The 23,992-nt window shown below is 34.3% G+C and overlaps 1 protein-coding gene across 1 annotated transcript in view; it reads left to right on the forward strand.

Moving 5' to 3' along the window:
* Positions 1-37: 37 nt before the first annotated feature.
* The window catches only part of LOC129222781 (protein PALS1-like), a 203,997-nt gene continuing 180,042 nt past the window's right edge, over positions 38-23,992 (forward strand). The window contains exons 1-2 of the mRNA XM_054857318.1: positions 38-142; positions 20,115-20,648. Of these exons, the coding sequence (XP_054713293.1) occupies positions 89-142; positions 20,115-20,648 (588 nt within the window). The 5' untranslated portion in view covers positions 38-88. The remainder of the gene's footprint in view (positions 143-20,114; positions 20,649-23,992) is intronic.

Genomic DNA, 23,992 nt, shown 5'->3' on the forward strand with positions numbered 1-23,992 from the left:
ACTGCTGAAATTTATGAATGTTAACATTATTATCTCCTTTTGTAGATGATGCAGAATGTGTCCATATTTCAGTTTGAACTGAACCAATATGCCACACACTACGTCATCTGAGGTAGTAACTCCTCTTGGGGCAATAGCTGCGGTAAGTCGTTTCTTTCTTATCAAAAGTCTTTTCTGAGTTTCATATTTGTTTCAGTGTATTTGCTTCGGAAATGACATCATTTTTGTGTAATTTCTTTAAAAAGAACTAATGCTATCCAGGAAGCGAAAAACACCGTAACTTGGATATCCTGTTTACTCTACCATTTTTATCTCATTAATGAACTTTTAAATGAGTAATGTTATATGTTATATCTACTCTTTGGAGCAACAACGACCAAAGAAATACTAAATGTTGAGAAAATTAGTCGTCCAGTTTTTTTTTTTTTTTTTTTTCTGGCCCTGTCGTAATTTTTCACACCCGAGTCCAGCAAAATTTTGAAACACTTTAAGAGAAAATTGTCTCATGCTACTTCATGAAAATATTTAAAAATTATTTCGATTAAAATTTTGTACACTTTTTATGAGATTATTGTCTTATGCTACTCTAGGAAAGAAATTTTAAATTATTTCAAGGCACTAGAAAATCGACCGTCAAAGTATGACGGTAAAACTTGCGTCTACATTTGAACTAAGCAATTGCCACTTAGGTGATATTCTGATAGTTGAAATTTTGACCGTAACTCCAGTGAATTAACGCTAAACTCCAGTAGACAGTGTTCATTGTTAACCACTTTTTCGTTTCTTCATTTTCCTAAAATGAGTAGTAAAACAGTTAAGATACCGGATCAAGTACAACCTTGTAAAAATCAAGTATTTCCCGCATGGTCAAACATTACCAAAAAATATTATAAAATTATCATGCTGTTGTGCGCGAGCTTCATTGTTGATGAGATCAGGAGCGTTACTCGATCATTCGCTATTATGTACACTGAAGATGTTTGAATTACTAGTGAAATTGGTTGTTTTAACTTCGAATAAAAATACCGATAGTGCACCAAATATTCGATTGGTATTCGGTATGCTGTCTTGAAACCGAATATACGGTTCGAAAGATCACTTGAATATTAGGCAAACGAATAGCAAACAAATTTAAATGTTTGGCAATGGGTATAAAAAAAACACATAGTTTTGTATACAATGAATACAAGTTATAGTATTGTGTTATCGCACAAAATTGTTCTAATTACTACTTACTTTTTTTTTCCTTTTCAAAGTAATTGCAATGTAAAAGAAAACTCTCAAATGTCAAAATTATTTTATTTGGTTTTTTTTTTCTGAAATCTTATGACACATTGCACTAACCTTACTCTTACTAACTCTCTCGGTTTTGATATAAAACAAAACCGAAAAAAAAATACTAATAATATTAAATGTTCATAAATATGTCAAATCATTTTTTTTTTTTTTTTGAAATAGGCAACTAAAATAACAATTAATATCATTTCAGAAAAGTTTGAAATGGTAATTAATAATAGACTAGCCTGCGTGCCCGGCGTTGCACGGGCTACTTAAAAAATGAAAGAGATGTCCAATTGATGTTTTTGTATTACTCTGACATCAGTTTCTAAAGCGCTAAGAAGTAAATAAATACGCGTAATGCAAGGTTTGTAAAACACCAGTAGAGCATATTTTTTGTCAAAATTCTCTTTTAACGTTAATCATAGTTATCAATGATACAAGTTATGAGTATTTTCAATTAGCACAAAAGATGAAAATATATGCATTATCAACTATAATCTCTGGTCACTTTAAACTGAATTAAATCTGATAGACTATATCTGAAATATTTATGTACAATTACGATCATCTTTTTACATAAAATGACACACACATTTTGATTGATTATGTGAAACTAAAGCACCAAGACTAAATAAATACCAATAAGCATTAATTAAATACCAAGTCATCAGATTCCAAGATAGCTTTAGTTAAAATCCTTAAAAAAACATTTTTTTTTGTTCAACTCTGTTTCACTTAAAGAAATTCCAAACAATCTTGATTTAACATGTTCTTTTAACGATACAAACTGTATTTCAAAAATAGAAACAGGAAAGAAAAAGAAAGTTATTGCAATTCGAAAACTCACCCATGTAACGGGAAAAAGTTCAACAAAATAAAACATAATTAGGTCGCACATCCTAAATGTATCAAAATATGAGGCCGGTGAATGATAACTTACACTACAATCAATAAACAGCTAAAGAAACAACTTTTATATGAGGAAAAGAGTTAAGAACGTTGAATGTAAAAAAATAAAAAAAGGACAGACGATAAAATAAAGGCTATATCCGAATAGAACAACCAATTTTAAACTAATTTGAAATGAAATTCGGGATGGAAACGTTGTTTTAAGATTTGGACAGCAGCCAAAAAAATCTCTTTTAAAACAATTATTAGAATTTTATTTGCTCATACGCAAAATGGCAACAGGAAAGAAATAAAAATTCCTGAATAACGTTATGTTAATTAACGTTTTAATTAATATCTCCGCTAATTAAAGTCGCACAATTACGAGATTGGTTCTATTGTTTTCTTTCGAAAATTTCGAATTGATCGGTATCTCGTTCGACTCTCGATTCGCAGCGGTTCTCGAGGAGATCGATCTTCAGACAGACAGACAGACAGGACAGACAGACAGGACGGACGCGAACAGATTTTAATATTATAGTGGATGGATAAAAGGAAATAATAAAGGATTTTAAATTTTCCAGTATTTTTAATCTCTTATATTTTACACCTTATCAAACTTCTATTATCTGAAAACGAACTAATTAGCTTCATAACTGTAATTTAAGTTTAATAGTGGTAAAATATGGGTCAAGATCATTAGGCATTCTCTATTTTCAGTTTAGAGCCTATAGCAATCTTAGTACCCTATTAAATGTTTTTCACCAAATACTCTGCATTCAACCGAACATGCGGTTAGATGCCGAATATTTGATATTCGGCAAAATATGGTATTCCGTTCATCACTAGTAACTACTATCTCACAGGGTGGCGACAGATCAAGGAAATCAGGGAGATCAGGGAAAAGTCAGGGAAATATCGGGGAATTTCGAAAAAAAAAAAACAAAAAATCAGGGAAAATTGATTTTATGAAGATTTTTTTTTTTTTTTTTTTTTTTTTGCTTTACAAAAATTAAGTATTTTAATTCCCTACGCATTTTCTGCCAATTATCTGTTAAAAAAAGTAAAATTAATGAGGTGCGATTATACACTGCCGCATTTTTGTGCATCTTTTTTCCTCAACGTCAAAGTATTGAATCTTACTTATTAACCACAGGATGAATTTTCTAAGATTGCTTCTGTGTCTGTTAGGTTTTTATTTTACCTAGCTTGAAATTTCATTTCACGCTTTCAATGCGACGTAAAATAAACAACCATACAGGCAAAGAAGGAGCCATTAATGTCTTAGCTCCTTTGCCTTTATTACATTGTCTCGAAGTGATTAGTGTACTGTAATAACGATTTCAAGAAGAAAATCTTTGGTTTTTGAATTAATACTGAGAAAAGCTTAAAAGTTATTACTTCTTCGCGTTTTTAATTTTATTGCTAAAATTGAACTTTCAATCAAAAAAACTTTGTTTTTTACCGTTATACTATTTGTTGTCACCTCAGATCATAAGGGTTTTCTTTTCTTCAGACTTAAATGATTCTTTTATTTTATAACCAAGTTGTATTCTTCTTTTATATATTTTGAAATTAGCTTTTTTTCTCTTTTTTTTCTTGCATTTCAAAGTTGTTTGTTACAAAAGCAATCTAAGATTTTTTTCGTCACGTACTGAAATTATTTGAAATAGAATTAACTTGTGTACTTAAGCAAATATCTTTATTTATTATTGTTAAAATGCTGTATTCATTCATTAAAACCTGTGTTCTTGATTAGAGAAAAGCTAAACCCCCTATGAATTGATGTCAAAAGGTTTCATCTGTTTTGTATAAATATGTCAATTAGTTATGTAAGAATAATTACATTACTTCTATGGTTTCACTACTACTTGTTATTCTTGCAACAATTATTATACTGTTTGAAAATTTAGTTCAACATTATTTCAATTACTTTTTAGTTCTACCATTAATACACATGTTTTTAAGAGTGATTTTAATAGTTTCTTAAAATTCTTATGCTAAGTGGTTTCTGGAAGCAAAGAGTATTTTTTATTAATTTTCTATAATCTTTCCATGTAGAAAAGTTTAACATACTGTTTTTTCGGGGTTTTTTTTTTTTTCAAAAAAAATTGACTTGATGGTTTTTTTTACCATTTTGTTAAAAGAAAATAGCATTTTTTAAAAATATATCTTTAGTTCAACAACTTTACACAACTTAAAACGTTTAAAATACTGCATTTTATACAAACATACAATGGATTTCAAGTAGAGCAAAGAAAGGAAACCATTATCATTGGTAATGTAAATCAGGGAAATTTGGTGAACTTAATCAGGGAAAAGTCAGGGAACTTTTTTTTACAGTTACTGTCGCCACTCTGTCTCAATACCAGCATCTGTTTATATGTTCGAGATAATCTCTGGAACCAATGTACCTATTTCAAAAATTCCTTCACTATATGAAAAGTGCTTTCTTACTGTTGACATAGGCTACAATTCGAAAAAAATCCGATAAATAGGTCTTTTTTTATTCCAATTTAGGCCCAAATTTCACTATGTTCACGAATATGGGAGGGAAAAATTACTTGCACATATTAATATTATATATCGTTGAAAAGGGTAGAATTTTCTGCGTTCTAAACAATTTGTTTCAAGGCTCTAACTTACGGCGGGAGTAATTTGCATTTTTAGCTCGAACTTTTTTTTCTTAGCTGAAATGTAGGCATTACTTTCTTCATTAAATCTATCAGTAAAAAGTGAAGGAATTGTCCCACAGTTTTCTTTTTGACACCATTGGAAAAAGCGACGCATTTTACTCCAGATCTGTTTCGACCTGTGGTCGAAAAAAATAGCTTCTATCTTCAAAGGAAAATAAGTTACAAGCGTTTTTAACTCAAGTTCGAAAAATGTCATTTTGATTCAGGTTGTCAACCATTTTATTTTCGCGTTTCCACGGTTACGCTTTTTGAATTCATTGTTTCTTTCCATATTTTGCATTTAATTTCTCAAACTTATTTTATTTCGTGTTTCCATGGTTACGCTTTTAAAATACATCTTTCGCATTTTAATTTCTTAAAAGTATTTTAATATTTGTCGTCATTGTTTGGAAAGGTAATTTTGCATGGTATTTTTTTTTCTTTTTTTTAAGCCTGACTGTTGAATATATGTCACTTGACACAATTTTTAGTCACAAGGTAGACCGGGCAAAGCAGCTCTTAGTATATAAAGATTTGAAAGCTACTATTAATGTGATTTTATACTTTTTTGTTTGTTTGGCGAAACATTTATTATTGCTAAAGAAAAAACATCCGCTTCACTCGCAAAAGGGCTGGGTTCCGGTAGCGTGGTCGCTTGGCGCGTTAGGCGCTTAGCAGTTCAGTCTAGAATTATTTTTTTAAAGCAATGGTAAATGTAATTTCCTTGTTTTGGCGATTTGTTTTGAAAGAAAAAGAAAAAAACTTTTGATTTGTTTTTATCCAAGTGAAAAATGTACGACATTGTCTTCTTTTTTTCTGACGATTTTTGTATGTTCCACGGGATGTTTTTTTTTTTTTTTCGGTAGACGGATGGATTATGATAGCGTGGTTGCTGGGCGGTTTGGCGATAAACAGTACAGTTGCGGAATTATTTATACATTTGAAAGATATTATTTGATGCCTTTTTTTTTTTTTTTTTGTTTATTTGGCGAAATATTTTAAATTGCACTAAAAACGGCTTCACTCGCTAAAAAGAGTTTTAAAGCAACTGTAAATCTAATTTAATGATTTGATGAAAAGTTTTAAATTCCAAAGAAACTTGAGTAGTTTTTTTTTTTTTTTTTGAAAAGGTGTGTACGCATTTTATACAAAGAAAAATTATCATTTCACATCAGAGGGGGAGGGGGCGTCAATTTGTTTTATTCAACAGACTTCCATTAAATTTTTATCACGAGCATCGCTGTGCGGGTACTGCTAGTACTTATATAAAGCGGTGCATTTGCTCTGTCATAGGAGACAATGCCGACGAGAGGTCATGTCAGCCTAATCGGAAATTAGAGGACCGGCTCTTGAGGGGGCCCGACTTGGAGTCAAAATATAAGTTTTATAAAGGGGCGGGGGGAGGTCCCGGCAACCACAGTGACAAGAGGCCCACTATGGCTGTCGGTGGCCCTGAGCGTTGACAGATAAATTCTAGCCTCAATTATTTTAATTTAAACGAAACATTGTTGCCTAAATTTACTCTATTTTGAACTTGAAACTTTCTTAGTTGAGAATAGTGATGGGCATAATAGAGTTCTCATAATCGAATCACTCGATTATTCATGATCACCCGAGAACTCGATTATCACGAGTTCTGGATTACCAAATCTCGTGTTCTCGATTATCACATCTGAAATTTTCGATTATCGTATTTCAATTTATCGATTATCGTATCTTGAGTTCTTGAATATCACTTCTCGAGTTCTCTATTATCTCATCTCGAGTTCTGGATTATCAAATCTCGAGTTCTCGATTTCAAATAATCTCGATTATCAATTGCTCGAGTTCTCAATTTCAAAAGATCTCGATCATCAATCACTCGATTATCGGACGTGCTCAATTTCCGAGATCTCGATTATCAAAAGTTCTCGATTATGCCACTAGTTGAGAATAGACCTAGAAACCTACTTCAAGGAAGAAATCTTTTCGCACTATCATATTTTCAATACATGCCGAACAACAAGTGAAATGCGTAACGCTTGCGTAGTCAAACACAATGATATGGCGATCACAGTGGAAAAATGTTTCATTTATGATTTTTATTGAAAATTTTTATTGCTTTCTGAAGACTCCTGTGAGCAAAAATAAAACTCTTATCTCTTGTATTGTTACAGTTCGTCCATCCGGAACGAAGCTGTATAGTTACCTGTTCTTTCGATGAACTATTTCACAGGGGTGCCCGCAGGAGGGGGGGTTATGGACCAAGCTGCGTCATCAAAATTGGGGAGGGGGATTTTTGCCATTGAACTTGGGGGAGGGGCGCACCCCTGCTGTTTAATATTTTAAATTTTACCTCATTTTGTCTATAAAATAGTGTTGGTTTTTAAAAGCAAATTCAGAGTTTTATATTTAAAAAAAAGGAGGGTCGTTATTAGAGGAGAAACTTGTATCTAACAATAAACAATTTTAAGCATCTGGGAATGCAGGAGAATAATTAGAAACAAAACTGCTCGTTTTGTTTTTCTCCAGACATTAACAGGAGTTTTGGAAAATAATTTCACCAAGAAAACATTTTTTACTGCAGAAATTTAGCCATGCGAAGAGTGAATAGTAGCTCAGTTAAGTAAATTATATATACAGGGTGTCCAAAAAGTCCTTAACACAATTTAAAAAATTCATAGAAAGCAACAAATTTTCGTATCAATATGTGGTTTGCTCCATGATGCCTCATAGATTCAAGAATTTTTTTATGACATCGCAAAAAAAAAGAGGAATAAAAGAAAAAGTATGACTATCAGTAATTTACATTGACGGCATATAGTCACAGTAAGAATTTGCTTTTGTTACTGTGACGATTCAGCCACCAATGTAAATTGCTTATAATTACGCTTTTTTCTCTTTTCTCCCCCCCCCCCCCCTTTTTACGATGTCATAAAAATCCTTGAACATGTGAAATATTACGGAGCAAACCACATGTTGATATGACAATTTATTGCTTTCTATGAATTTTTAAAAATGTGTCAAGAATTTTTCAGGCACCCTGCATAATTTTTTACTTCATTCTTTTCAACTTCATGTATACATTTCTACAGTTCTAGTTGAGAACATAATTGATATCTCTGAGAAACGGGGCGGCTGTGTCTGTCTTCTCCGCTTTTTGTGAGTTTTAAATAAAATTAATGAGGCACGTTTCTGGATTGTATAAGAAGTCGTCAATGGGTTTTTTCAAAACATTTATTTGAAAGTATAGAACACTTTCAAAAAATTGCAGCAAAGCTGCAAACAATAATAGATAACTCTGTAGCATACGTCTTAACCCTCCAGAACTTGCGTCAAAGTTAATAACCTGACAACTCGCCGTGTGAGAACTTTTCTTTCGCTACCTATTTATCTCTCTCCTCCCCCCCCCAAAAAAAAAAAAGTTTTAAATGTTTTTTAGTTCAATATATTCCATTTACTATTTGTTCTAAACACCCCGATTTAACAAACCTCTATTGAACGAATTTCGCGATTTAGCGAATTTTTCTTCTTTCCCAACTAAAAGAAAGACTAAAGCCCATATTTACCGGATATTAAACCCCGAATTAACGAATTATTTTAGCAGCCGAAAAATTTATTTTTTGTTAACTTGTATTGTTTTCCAAATGACTTAATCCATATTGTCCAAAGCAGAAAAAGACTTTTCTTCGAATCAGCAATTTTTGACGGGCGAGAGGGAAACCAACGAAATGCGATTCTGATGCAGAAAGCGATAATGAAACTCCCATTAAAACTTACTTTTTCAAATGCTTTACATGTCCTGTAAACTAAAAACATATCTCATGCAGCAGGCTGTAAATGGTATAGTATTTTCTTATATCCATAAAGTCAAAAGAGAACTACTTCGAGTCAAATATTAAGGAAATTATCAAATATCTACTGAGCAGTATTGAAAACTTCAAATTAACTAGTGAAGTAAGTCACGGGATACTGAGTAAAAAGTCTTTTTTCTAATTATGGATATTTTTGCGCAGTTGCTTATTAGGGCTTTTAGATTTGCTAAGTGCAATTTTTGAACAATCACGATTGCTTATTGTTCTCATTTGACCATTTTTGATGTCCGTGCCTTTTTCAACCCCCACCGTCACTTGCAGACGCGACTCCGTTCCCCGGTAGCCGCTCCTAGTCGGTGGCGTCCATGTCCTACACACGCACACGCTCATACACATACGTACTCACACACATACATACACGCGCCTTTACACACATACACACACGCCAACGTGCATTCTCACAGGTCTACGCACACACAAAAGCCTACACATACACAATTAATACACACGTCTCCGTTCAAGAGGAGAATTAGGTTTGGAGGGACAGGAGCCGTATCTGGAAACAAATGAGTAGGGTAGTAACCAATGAGTAGTGTCCTGTCGCTACTCGTGATTGCGATAAACATAATTTGAAATCAAAATTTCAGAATTCAAATTATTATTTTTTTTTTCACACCCCGATATTACCAATAACCCCGATTTAACGTATAAAAGTTTCGGTCCCGATGATTTCGTTAAATCGCGGTCCAACTGTAATACCAAACAGTTATCTATTTGCTGTAACAAATGAAAAATTTGCTGAAACAAAATAAAACAAAGTTTTTTCTTCTTTGTGTGAACATTTGTCCCCTTCCCTGATGTCCCATTCAGCCCCGACTCCTCCAATAGCAATTTTGCGCATTAACTAAAGAGATCATTAAATTTGGTATTTGAACTTACATGTTGTGTAAGTATTTCATCATGCACGATATGTTTCATGCAACAATGACCTTTTAATGGCATCTTTCCAAACATTTGTCACGAAAACAACACTTGCAGCAACAAATTTTGATCGAGGTACTATGAAATTGGTAGCAGCGCTTCAATGAGATTTGTAGCATCAACTTGTACATCTTGGTTCTTGTGGAACCCTATGCAGCTCTAAATCCTAGTTCTACGTTAGCCTGTGGGTAAAAACATACGTTTTATGTATTTATTTATTTATGATTTTTTTTTTTTTTTTCAAGTTTTATCAAGAAGAATCATAATTCGGGATTGTTCCGTTACTGAAATAAAAGTATTAGGTGCTTGTAGGGCTACTTCGCGGATTTTTTTCTTCCTCAATGCGGTTTTAGGTTTGAGTAAACAATTAAACTGAAGAAGAAAAAAAAATCAATTGAAATAAAAAATAAGCGACAGTACGTATTTATATTTCTAACCGTCTACAACCGAAGTTTGAGGAAGGGTAAAAAATAGGAGTATTTGTTAAGTAAAGGCCTATTTAAGAAGTATGAGCGAAAAGAAATGTTCTAGGAGAACATATGCTACGTTCTTATTTTATCTCCATAGTCATTCATCACCTAAAGTATCTTTTGAGATAAGAAACTCGACATCTTCAAGACCGGACCAGGACGGAACATACAGGGAGAACCAAGAGAACCGGCGTCTTCTTGTGTTCTTAAATTATCACATGTTTGCAAATAACGTATTTACTGACAAGTTGAGCTATGACTTTGGATATTTTTATTTCTTTTTCGGGTAATAGAGAAAGGCAATTGGCGCTGAGTTGAGTCGGGTTACTTTCGTAGTTGCTTCTCACAAGTATTCCAACTCAAATCCGTGCCAATAGCATGCCCTTTTTTCACTGGATTCTCCACATAGAGGTAAACATTATCAAGGTCATAGTTCAACTTATCAGAACCGCGCTACACTACGTTCGTGGAAAAGAGGGAGTAGGGTAACGGCACCAATAACAGACAATGTTCCAGTAACAGACAACGTCTGAATTTAAATAATAAGAATTTTAGGCGGGTAAAGTAACATTTTCTAATAACATTTTTATTTGAAAGTGATTAGAAAATGTTAGGCTACAAAACTTCTTTCTGACAGTTGCTATCAGTTACAACAATGAAAATTATTTTCTTTTTAGTAGTCCTTTATACATTTAATCAAATTAATTGGTAGTCAATTTCTTAAAACATGCGAGGAGAATCAGTGAAAATTAAAGAAAAAAAGAAACCCGGAGTCGGTATGTTTTCGAACGACTCCGACTCCTTTACCTCAAAAGCAGTTCGACTCCACAGCTCTGGTATTTACAAGCAGTGGTGGAAGGGTATGAAAAGCTACTGCGACGTCTGCTGGTGTTTCATATTTATTTGAATTTAATAAAGTTTTAGATTTAAAAACGAAGACCTTTTGCACATTTTGAAGGGAAAAGGGGTATTCTGTCGATTATTCATCCTTTTCTCATCTGTTACTGGGTATCATCAGAACTGTCGGTTGGGGTTACTGGTGGTCAGACCTTTTTTCGAAATTGAGCAAATAAAAATATAATTAACTAATTCAGAGGATCCAGAAGCAGTCAAACGTTAGATGGATGTGGTTGCATGAAAGAAAAATAGTTTTAAAAGTCTAAATACATCAAAAGGCTCAGAAAATTGAGTTAACCTGAGGGCAAAGTCTAAAGCAAGTCTGTTACTGGTGCCGTTACTATTGATGTAGTTTGAATTCGAGTTGTCAAAACTCAAATTATTATTTCTTTTTCAGCCACAAAAAATCAAAACCAAAATATTTGTTTAAAAAAAAGAAACGAAGCCAGCTGAATACTGCATTTTCCTCGTGATTACGATAAGATGAAACGTTCTAAGTGTTCCACTACTTACAGGAGCGTACAGATGAATTATTTATGACTTAAACATCCAGAAATATTTTTGTGACAAGCTGACAGCGTCTCACAGAAAATTTATCTTTCTCGAGATGTATATAACCGTTCGTTGTTTGGTTGAAAAGCGTGTCCCTTCCAAAAGGCTTCCTGAATGTCGATTCAAAGTGTTGAAGCCCGACATTCCAACAATTGTGCCCGAGCACCGAAGTGTGAATCGTTATCTCTTGTCTTTTGCACTGACTATTATTTCATAAATGAGTTTTTCTCTCCGAAGGCTGAGAAATTCCCGTAATATCTTTTCAACGCTTTACTTTTAATCTGGGACATCTTAATGGGAAATTGTTTTGCTTAATGGAATTTCTTGATTTATTATCCTTTTTTAATTTCGGAAGATGTTAAAAAATTTTTGAGGTTACATATAAGTGACATCGGTAAGTCTTGCGCCATCTCGGTTTTTTTTTTTTTTTTTTTTTTTTTTTTCATGTTTGTGCTGCGCTCTCCCGCTGAGGCTATGAAATAAGTTTTTCACCCCTTTATTTTACGAAGAAAAAGGTTTACACTATTGTACACCGCTCATGGCATCATTCAGTCATACTGAAGTTTCTGTTTGGAAGTTATTTCCAGGGCCGCCGAGAGGCTGTGTCAGCCTAATCGGAAACTAGGGACCCGGATCGTATTCAGAGTAGTTCAAATTTTGTGGGAGGGGAGGAGGGGGGGGGGGGCTTGCGACCAAACTGACAAGAGGTCCGCATTGGCTCTCGGCGGCCCTAGCTATGTCTACAGTTATTGAAAGTACCCTTCTTCAGTTGTGATATTCTATGATCTATGCATCTATGCAATATTATTAAATGACACAAATCTTGTGATTTTGTGAATTGCAATCAGATGTTCTTCAACATTGAAAAATGTTATTTTGCTGCAATACATTGCACTGCTTTTACTAAAGTAATGTTTTTTCCATCCCATTTATGACATGACTCAAAAGTTTCCTAACTGGCAAGACAACTTTAAACCAGGCTAATGGTTTATTTTAAATAGATTTCATAATTATTAATTCTTAATATCTATACGCTCTAGCTTCAACAGTGTTTCCTCCGTTTTATACCGTCAAATATAGAACAAATTGTCAAAATATGACTGGGAATAGGGCAATTTAAAATAGAGAAATTGTGAGGGTAATTTCACTTCAAATTATGTACTGTATGTTTTTTTTTTTTTTTTTTGAAGAGAAAGAAAGAAATGAAATCAGAGAGTTTTTCATCCCCAGCTCCCGTGCCTCAGAAATGTACTCGCACGCAGTCCCAATAATAGCTTGTTATTCAGGAGTGCTAACTCCCCCTCCCCCTTAGAGCAAGTGCGCACCCCCCTCCCTTAAATATCGCAAAGACCTCTCCCGCCCAAAAAAGCAAGAGCCCCCCCTAAAAAAGCAAAAAAAAAAAAAAAACCCCTCTCAAAACCCCCCTAAAAATTTCAGTGGCACAGTCCATGGCACCCCCCCCCTCGCCCCAGGTGGGCACCCTTGTATTATTGGTGATATATTTCGGAATTAAACAAGTGACGCCCCCTAGTTTTGTGACACTATAACAAAAAGTAACGTGTGCAAAATTTGAACTCGATCGGTCAATAATAACACGTGCCCCTAGGCCGTTGAACTTCAACACTTCTGATATTTTCTCACAAATCTTCCGAGTTTTTGTTTCAGACCCAGTACATCGTTTCTCCTAGGTTTACAAAATATTTTTACACTGAGGTAGCACTAAAATTAATTTTTTAAATTACTTTATATCATCTAAAGATTTTACGTTGAATAAGAATGAAATAATGCTTTAGAAACTTTCCTTAATCGTACGCTTTTCTCAATGTATCTCGAAAGTGTGTATTTTTTCCGATAGTCTTGGACTGTCTGTAAAATAAATTGCTTTGTGACTCATATTTGGTAAATTAGTTGTGAAATTCTTCTATTGATGTTGTGCTCTTCTTTCAGTTGTAACATTCACAATTTTAAGTATTTTAACGATCTCTGTTCCCTTTAAATAACTTCCTTCACTTTGCCGTGAATCAGGATCAAATAGGAAAAAATCTTTTAGTATTTGTAACTTATCAAACAATTTTATTGACTCGTAATTGATTCTATGAAGAGGAAGATCTTTAGTAAGAAGGTATTCCAAATCATCTACTGTTATCTTAAACAGTCATCAGGCACGTCTTCCTTATCACAAGCATTTTTTGGACTAGTCTTTTCCAAGCTTCAAAGTTAATTCCTTCATCCAATCCGGACAAAGCTACTAGTTTATCCCCTAAATACCATAAGTGATTTATGAATTTTCCAATCACTGCTTCTGCTGCATGTTTGTCGTCATTTTGTACGCTGCTAGTTTTTCAGACATATTATATTATTCAAAGGGACCTCGATTGGTTTGCTGCGAAAAACCATATCTTCATACAGCATTTAATTGTAAAACAGCATTGAAAGGCTTTCTTTTCATGTAAGCTCAATTTAAATTGTTTCCTAAATATACAAATTTTCAAGCAAAAATTCCTTTTGCCACCCATGTGGCTCAGGGATAAGCTCCAAGTTGCCGAAAATATATCCCTGCAGGAGGAAAGTCACCAGGAAATATTATTACAAGTTAAGAGAATTATCTGTAATCTTTCTCAATTCCGCTTTTTACAAACAATAATATGCCATCAACTTCGTCTTTTAGACTTGAAGTGGTATGTGTACTTGATTGAAATGTTATAAATTCTGAATGATGGAGATCTTTCCGCAAAATTTTGAAGCGCTTAAATAATTGAATATCTGATCTAGAACTAAGAAAGGCAAGAACTTCTTTTAGGACACACTCTGCAGTACGATTTCAAGTGCATGATGATTGCAATCCAAATGTAATATATATCCAAATGTAATGTAATATAATTTTTATTTTAGCTATGGAAAACACAGTATATTTTTATGTTAGGAGTAATCGAATGAATTAGGAGGATTTTTCGAAATTTATATTTTAAAAATTAAAAATTGCATAAGCATTTAGGTATGTTTATAACTAAAAAACAGCGGATTAAAATATAATTGCAATTACTTATATTTATAGCATTGAAACCTTGCGACTCGATTTGCAGCACCTATTACATACACAGGGAATTTTGTAAATCAACACCATCAAAGCCTGGAGGAGGCAATTTGTTGTTGTCAAAGATCATTCATTAATGGCCTATAGAATCCCTTGTGTCCATCTTGATGAGAAGAAACGTTCCCCTGCCGCTTGGTTGGAACTAGCGCAGAAGAGCGGTACGCTTGACCCAAGGCCATTGGTGCACATTTTATTCTCTGTAACATGTTACATTTTACAGAATGAAAGTGAGAGAATGATCGGTCTGGAAGTAGCAGCACCTATTGAGGTTCAAATTTACTTGAAATATAAAACGTTAGAATATTTTTACATAAAAATGAGAAAATCCATAATTTTTTCTTCGAAATTCAAAAAAGGGAGCCCTAGGGGCACGTGTTAATATTCATGGATTGACTTTAAATTTTGCAAGGATCATTTATTTGTACAATGGAACAAATTGAGGGGGCGTCGCGTAAAATATCTGCAACTTCAAAAATAAGGACCACCCTAATATATATATATATAATAGCGAATTCACTGATCGAGTAACGCTCTGATGTCATCAACAATGAAACTCGCGCGATCTTCATATATTGTGAATTTTTTCATGAGAAAGCACTTCGCCCCGCCTCCGCGAACGCAGAGTTAATTTTACGCGGGGGTGATCGGTAAGCGATCCACGCACTTCTAAATGAACAACTAAAAAGCCTTAACTTGGGCATGTATTTTAATGGGCAAAAAAGTCTTAGTGTCCTTTACATCACTTGTCTGTTGTCATTTTAGTTGTTCTTACATTTTAAAAACCGCTGCTTTTACAACAAAATGCTATGATCCGAATAAACTTTCTGCCGAAACAGCGAAAGAATCATCGGATACCACGTGACGAAGGAGGAGTCAGGTGCCTCCTTGTGGATAACGGACAATAAATAAACGGCTAAACGGACATAATAGCCAACTCACTGCTCGAATAACGCTCCTGATGTCACCAACAATGAAACTTGCGTCCCAGTATGATAATTTGATAATATTTTTTGGCAATGTTTGATATGCAGGGAAATGCTTTAGTTTGACAAGGCTGAACTGGATCCGGCAACTTCACTGTTTTACTGGTAAGACTGTCATTTTAGGAGAATGAAGAAACGAAAAAGTGATCAATAATTAAAGCTATCCACTGGAGTTAGGGTTAAAATTTCAACTATCAAATTATCACCAAATAGGCAATTGCTTTGTTCAGATGTAAAAGCAATTTTCACCCATCATACCTTGACGGGCGATTTTCTAGTTTAGAAAGAATTTCCAAATAACAGTCGCGGAACATAAGATACTGAAATAAAAACTTTTTCCTCCTTAATAGAAGGATTACGCAATCAGCAATGTCTTGACATTCATCTCCAAAGAAGTTTAACTAATTAAAATCTAGCGAATGCCTTAAAAAAGAAATTCCTTTGACAAAAAAAGCCCATTGTTCTGAGCTTGGACCTCTGTATTGTAACTTTTCCTTTTTTTTTTTTTTGTTTCGGTAATTAATTTCCTTTTTGAATCTCAGTTCCGTGGTCGCAAATGATGAAGAACTTCTTTGTTTCTTCTGATTTGGAAAAGATTATAAAAAGATGAATGTAAATAAAATAGTGGCTGGAAGAACATATTGCACATTGAAAAAAAAATCGATTGTCTTTAGAATGTTAATCACCAACTAGGCGAACCATGTTAAATGTTCCTAGACGTGTTCATTTTTCTCCTTTGTTTTCGTTAATTGTACTTTTATGATGCATAAATTCTTTAAGATTGTCTCGAAGCTCATTTGTTGCTGTTAAAATGTTATAATTTTCTCTCATAAAACGAGCAGAAGCTAAAAATGGCGAAGTAATAAAGATTAACAAGCTGCTCTTGGCAAAGTGAAAGCTTCAAGTTTGCTGTGTACTTTTAAATGTAATAAAAATGATTAAAAAAATTTCTGTGACATTTAGTTTTTTATCATCAAAAGGTGATTTTTCGCCAACTAACAATGTCATTTTTGATTATCTACGTTTCTGATTTTCACCAAATGTCAGAAAATAAATGTTTTGTAATCACTTGATAATCATATTGAATGAATATAGGATTTAGCCAATTGACTGGGAATGCGATGTTCTTGTGAATAATCGAAAGACTGGAAGTAAATGAAAATTTTAAATCTCACGGAGTAAGATTTCAACATTTTGTCAAAATAATGACTGAATTTTATGATTAAACGTTTTTGTAAATTTTATGAATATGAATAAACAAAGTTGTTAACGTATTAAATCTAGTCACAATTTGTGAAATTCAAAATTTCTTGGATTTCTCCGAGACCCCTTATCAGATCCAGACTAAATTACCATGGGACCATCTGGGAAGTATACCCTTCCAAACAAAAAAAAAAATTTTTCCAATCGGTCCAGTAATCTTAGAATAATACGAAAACATACCTAAAAAGCCGCAAGACGAAATCATAACCTCCGTTTTTGAAGTCGGTTAAAAATATTTTATTGCGCCTAACTCTTCTTTTGGAAGTACGTCTAAATGGCTGTCCGGATTAAGCGAAGTTCGATTTAATAGGAACCGGATTAATGAGGAGTTTACTGTATAAATGACTCTCTTAACTTTCAAAAGCACGTAAAGAGGTATGAAAAACAAAGTTTATACCCAATTGCGAAAACATCAAGAAGTAACAACTGTTGCTGATGATGGTGTTTTTTTTTCTACCACAGCAAATTAAGTGGGCATTGTTTATAGTCTCAAAACAAGACGTGAAGAAATTTAACAATACATTGAGTGTGCAAGAGAAGACCATTAGTTTTATCTTTATCAATTTCATTTTGGAAAGTTGAACCTGGGTTTGCTTGAAAAAGTTGCCTCTAATCAACGGATTAACACACGCAGTGATCCTCAACTGGCAATTCGTACAAAAAACTGTCATGTGCCGAACCGTGTTTCCAATGTATCCGCCGGCTATTGTTCAATTGAAAGCCACACAAATAAATGATTAGGTTGATAGATACATGGGATTATGCTCCGCGAAAGGCGTTTGAAGAAAGAATCTGTACGTCTACCTTGTTATTTTGTCTTTCTTCGAAAAGAAAATGAAGAAAGACATTTTAAATTACACGTTAAGGCGAAACTTATGTAACAATGTTCTTAGAATTTGATCATTATATACTTTATTGGAAAACTAAATATTTCGCATGGAAGTTTTTCAGGTTGTCGTAAAATACATTGATGGCTTTAGAAGCGAGTCGTTTTAAACAAGTTCAGATTGCAATAGCTAGACTTAGAATCAAACCAGTTAAAGCAGCAATACGAATTTAAAAGTTTACACTGTAATTTGTTTGCACATTAAAAAAATATGTTGCTAAATTACTTTATTTCGGTATATTATTGCACATACACTCCACTAGACAAATTATTGCTAAATGAAAGTTGAATTCTCGAAATTTGGAAATCATTAGCAAGGGTTTAAGTCAAAATTTTAATGTTTTATCTCAAAGCACGTGCAAGAGATGCACAAGAAAATAAACCTTATGTTGCTTTGAGATGAAGCTTGAAAACCTTGTGTTCAAATAGGTGACGGAAAACTGGTTCCATGTGTTAAAATAGGGGAAGGAAAACTGGTTTCCATAACCGATTACGATCATTGACGTTGTACCAATCTGAGAGTTTCTCTTCTTCCAACCCAAATATAAATGAGCTCATCCAAGGTCAAGTATATTTTGACTGGAGCGAGACTGTACCTATACTTTCTCGACAAAATCTCATCGCCACTTGCCATTCCCAAAATAACGCTGTGCGATAAAAATCAGCAGTACTTTCAAGAGAATCAAGATCTGCTCCAGATCAGGAAAATGAATAATCGAAAGGAAGACTTATTTATGTTAAAACATAAACTAGAAAAGATGGAAATTAGTTAAGAGCTTCATCACTTTCAACAAGTTGTTTTGCTCTCAAAATACGAACAAACTGTTCAGGCAATTCTTAAAAACAAACTATTCGCTTTTGCTTCACATTGTTGACAATCTAAATATGAGTAACTTTTTCTAAGGAGAAGTTCAGATTTTGTCTGTTCACCAGTTGGAAACCGTAGGGATGTCAATGTCGAAGTGAAAAGTTTTTGAAGGCAAAATCTTTTCACAGAAGGTCCTCATGGGAATGAAATACTTTCTTGTTTATGCTAAAAATCTCCTTAAAAAATCTGAGTGAATGTTTTCCGTTGATTGTAAATTTAAAAGAGCATGGCTGTGTTTAATATAATTCAGCAAAGGTTAATCCGCATGGAGAGAAAATGGATGATCACTCTACGCCAGCGGTACTGAACCAATTTTCCACTCGGCTGTATACACATGTTACATATTTTATACGGTCCTAAACATAAAAACTAATGTACGTTTCATTGATTTAGCTTTCATTTAACAGTTCTTTCCAGGATCAAATTAAACTGCAATCGCTTATGAAGAGAAAAAGCTTTCTGAAGGTTAACCTAAGCATAAAAAAGTTTATATGACGGTTTAGTCGAGTTCCTCCGATTGTTAGCGTTTATCTAATCCACATTAATTTCTCGACTGTATTTTAGAACAGCAAATCTTCATCGTGGCTTTGAAAACATTGAAAATAATTCTTTAACGATGTTACTGGGACTTTGATATGGAAAGAATCATTTCCAAACTGTCCTAACTCCTAAGTATAGTGCAGCTCTGATATGTTGAGGCTTGACCTTATCCATGTTTACCTATTTTTAGGAAGTTGAATGAAAAAGAGAAGTGTTATTTGACTTGTATTTAAGTTGGAGTACCTTCGCAACACCACTACGAAAGAAACCCAACTCAACGCCAATCACCTTTCCTTATCACCTCAAAATGAAGTTTACATTGTCAAGATCAAGCTTCAACTTACCAGAGCCACACTATATAGCAACTATCGCCCATGTTTCTTATTAAACGTGGGCGATAGTTGCTATATAGTGTGGCTCTATTGTGGGCGTGTGAAATCTTTCTTGAAGTGTCACATTGTTTGAAAGAATTGATTGCATCTTCTAAAGATTCTCAACTCATGTTAAAGTTTAATTTATCTTGATAAGTTATGAAATTCGTTTGTGATACCTACGAATGGATGGATTTCAGCGTAAACTATTCAAGTACAGACCCGGATCTGTGTACACGCAATGCGGGGGGGGGGGGGGGCTCGTTCTTAAGGGGCTTAACGACCCAAAAAATTGAAACAAAAGTAGTACTAAGACTTATTAATGTTGCAAATATATACTGCTATCCTCTGGGGAGGGGCCCTACAGCTTTTGTTGCAGGGGGGCCGAAAATCTATAGATCCGGGCCTGTTGAAGTATTATGATGGATTGTAAACTCTTCATAGAATCTCAACTCAACTTGTTTTGTATCAAAAGATACATGCGAAGTGACAAACAAATATCAGAAATACATTTGAAGAATGTTGTGACTGTGTCGCTAATGCCTAATATTTGTCTTTTCTATTTTTCCAGAATGACGTCTGGGACGATCCGCGGAGTTTAACTACATTCCGAACATTTCATCAATCAAATGGCAACAACAATGGTGCAGAGATCGAAACTTCTTTTCATTCGCAGCCAAGGACGAGCGAAACAAAAAATTGCTGCCATGACGGGGGAATGAATGGCAGTATCGACGTGGCGAAGACTAATGGAATGAGCCTGAAAAATGGCCGACGAGAAAATGGCGATGCTCTTCTGAGAGATGATGCCAGATTCCCAGAAGCAACTATCAAAAATAATGGCGGGTTTGGTTATTTGAAAACGAAATCTAGTCCTAAAATGTGTAATGCTGTGAAACCAGTGACTCCGCCTCCTGATTTCAATTTGAAAATAAATAACAAATTAAGTGTGCGTGAAGAAATTAAAAATTCAAGTGACGCGTCAAAAGGAAAGCAGACTTTGACATCGTTTGGAAGTATTCTGTTGAACGGATCTAAACCGCCATTGGATTCCCAGCGAGATAATAATGAAGCCTCTACAAGCGTTGAATCAAGTGAATCAAAGGTAAGATCTCAATGCTTTTAATGTTTCAATTTTATAAACTTAAATAAAAACCACATTATGTATAAGATTATGGGTTTGTTCGAATAGAGTAACCGTTTGACCAGTCAGTTGATTTAATGACGTCTGTGGCAGTGTTGCCAGATGGTCAAATCCAGAATTCCCCAATTCCCTTCCAACTTTTCCCCAAAAAGCGATGTTTTCTATCAAAATTCCCCAAATTCAAAAATTATTTTTCCACTAATATTTTCGTAAAATGAATCGACTTCCTCTAATATTTTTGCCTCTTGAAAATTTTTTTTTCCTCAAATAACCAAATTTTCTTATAAAATTCCCCAACTTTTTTTTTTTTTGTCCTCTTTATCTTTATTTTCCTTTATCTTTCTTTACTAATAATAAAGCTGAAAGTCTCTCTGTCTGTCAGGATCTCTGTGGCAAGCATAGCGCCTAGACCGTTCGGCCGATTTTCATGAAATTTGGCAAATAATTAGTTTGTAGCATGGGAGTGTGCACCTTTAAACGATTTTTCGAAAATTTGAATTTGTTCTTTTTCTATTCCAATTTTAAGAACATTTTCCCGAGCAAAATTATGATAAGATGGACGAGTAAATTACCAAGCTATCATAACGTGGAACAGTAACGTGAGCAAGACAATTGGCGAGAAATTCATCATGCATTATTTGTAAATATACAGGGGAACCAAAAGGCCTTTTAATTTTCTACTACGGGCAAAGCCGTGTGGGTACCACTAGTTCTAAATACAAGCGCCTGACCGAGAGATAAGAAATAACTAAACGTTTTTTCTACTTGCATTTACTACTCTGCTTCTGTATATACATTTAAACTATGATTTTTGTATATATTTATCCAAGAACATTCTTCATCACACTTATTTTTACCTGTTTCACGTATCAACTAGTTACTCACGCAGAACATTAATGCGAATTCCGTAGCATAATATTTCACATAATGCGAAATGTGGATTCCATAAAGTTGAGCAAAGCTAAACCAACGCTGTTTGATACAAACAATGTAACTACTACTTCTTGACGCAAATCTAAATACGAAAAAAATTCTTTTTTCCCCAAGGTTTTTTTCCCCCAGGTTTTCCCCAAGAAAAAATTTTTTGCCCAAAGAATTCCCCTCAAAACTCATTTCCCCAAAATTTCCCCAGAGAGCACCAGATTTCCCCAAAATGGGGAAATTTCTCCCAATCTGGCATCACTGGTCAGTGGTTTGTGCGGTGAGTGTCCAAAGGATGTTTTCATCAATCGATAGCTTTATAGAACGCGTCTGGCCTAGTCACCAGTTAACCTGCTATTCTATTCAAACAACTAAAGCCCCTACTAAGACTAATTATAGTAGCCTTAGTTCAAATATACCCAGTTTAAACACGCTGACTAAAGTGATTATGATCGTAGTTAGTGTTTTAGGCACTAACTTAACGGAAAGAGAGTGATAGGGCATTAGCAAGGACTGGGGGAAATTTTTTTTGAGTGAAATGTGTTCTTTTATACATATATTTTAACTATTTGAAACATGTAACATGACATTGTTAGAACAGATGTTATAGTGCTGAAAAACAGGCAAAAAATTGTCTACACTTGTTTTGAAGTTGTAAGGAACCTTGATCCTCTTGATGCAAAGATTGGTTATCTTGGGAGATGTAAGATCTACTTGGTCACACTCGGATGACTTGCATAGATTTATTTTCATGTTTTTGGGTTATAACACTGTTTCGTGTGCCATGTTGTGTTCCATGTTGCAGCTTGCTCCATGCAATATTCGTGTTCCATGTTGCAGCTTATCCGTGATTTTTTGAACATCTTCTGATTATCCGGTTTTGTATAGCTAGAAATAACTTCTTTACTAATAATAAAGCTGAAAGTCTCTCTGTCTGTATATCTGGATCTCTCTCTCTCTGTATTGATGTCAGGATCTCTGTGACGCACATAGCGCCTAGGCCGTTTTGCCGATTTTCACGAAATTTGGCACAAAATTAGTTTGTAGCATGGGGGTGTGCACCTCGAAGTGATTTTTGGAAAATTCGATTTTATTCTTTTTTTATTCCAAATTTAAGAACATTTTACCGAGCAAATTATCATGACGTGGACGAGTAAATTACCAAATTATCATGACGTAGAACCGTAACATGGGCGAGCAAATTGACGAGAGATTAACCAACCATTATTTGTAAATATACAGGCGAACCAAATGATCTTTTAATTTTTTACGACCGGCAAAGTCGAGCGGGCACCACTAGTTTAAAACAATTCAAGTGTTATCCGGGTATGCATGCACTACCAAGTTAGGAATACGAATGGATGAAGATGGAAAATTGGTATAATTATACGATAGATGGATTTGGTAAACAAGCACATACATGAAATATGCAGCTAATTTCCTATGGGCCCTGAGTAACGGAGTTTGTAACGCAAATATATATTTTTTTTAATTAGGAATATTTGATCGAGGATACATGGAGTAGCTCTTGTGTCCTTCCAAGAAGTAGGATTCACTTTCACATCAACCGACTACGGAGAAAAGATTATTTATTTATTTATTACTTCATTTTACAAAAAAGGAAGTATTGTATTCGCGAAAAAAATTTCACTCAAAAATCGACCTTAATTTCCGTTTTGCTCACCCCCGAATGAATGTTGAGTTTATTTTTTCAACTCGACCACACGTGGATAAATGCCTAAGAACGTATAGACACGCGAAATATGCATTTTGACGATTCCCGAGTTAGTTACAACGAGTTTTCTCGTGACGTCTGTATGTACGTATGTACGTCGCATAACTCTCGAACGGTATATTCTAGAAAGTTGAAATTTGGTACGTGTACTCCTAGTGGGATCTAGTTGTGCACCTGCCCTTTTGGTTGCATTCGAGTGTTTCTAAGGGAGTCTTTTGCCCTCCTGTCGCCAGAGTTTTGTCGCCAAGTTGGCGACAAATTTGGCGATTTTTTTTTTTAAATCTAATTTCAATTCGGCCACTGTTGGTGATATTTAGAGAGTAAACTATATAATCACATTAAATTACCAATAATGGGAAAATTACATTAAATTGGAGTAAAAGGAAGTCATGTGAGGCACACATCAGCTCGTTTTTATTTACGATATACAAAGATAATTATTGTTCAATTACCCATGTTTTCCTATTTTCCGTGTTAGTCTGAATATTAGTTCACACAAATAATTCCAATTCAGTGTATTAACTTTGCATTTACTCCGCACTCTGCTCACCTATCGCAGGACAAGTTTGAAATGGAAATCCGGAGTATAAAATTTTCAACTTTAACACTTCAAGTAGCAATAATTTTATTTATTTTCTCTCAGTTTCCA

Source organism: Uloborus diversus, chromosome 5 (assembly GCF_026930045.1).
Source record: "Uloborus diversus isolate 005 chromosome 5, Udiv.v.3.1, whole genome shotgun sequence".
NCBI lineage: Eukaryota > Metazoa > Arthropoda > Arachnida > Araneae > Uloboridae > Uloborus > Uloborus diversus.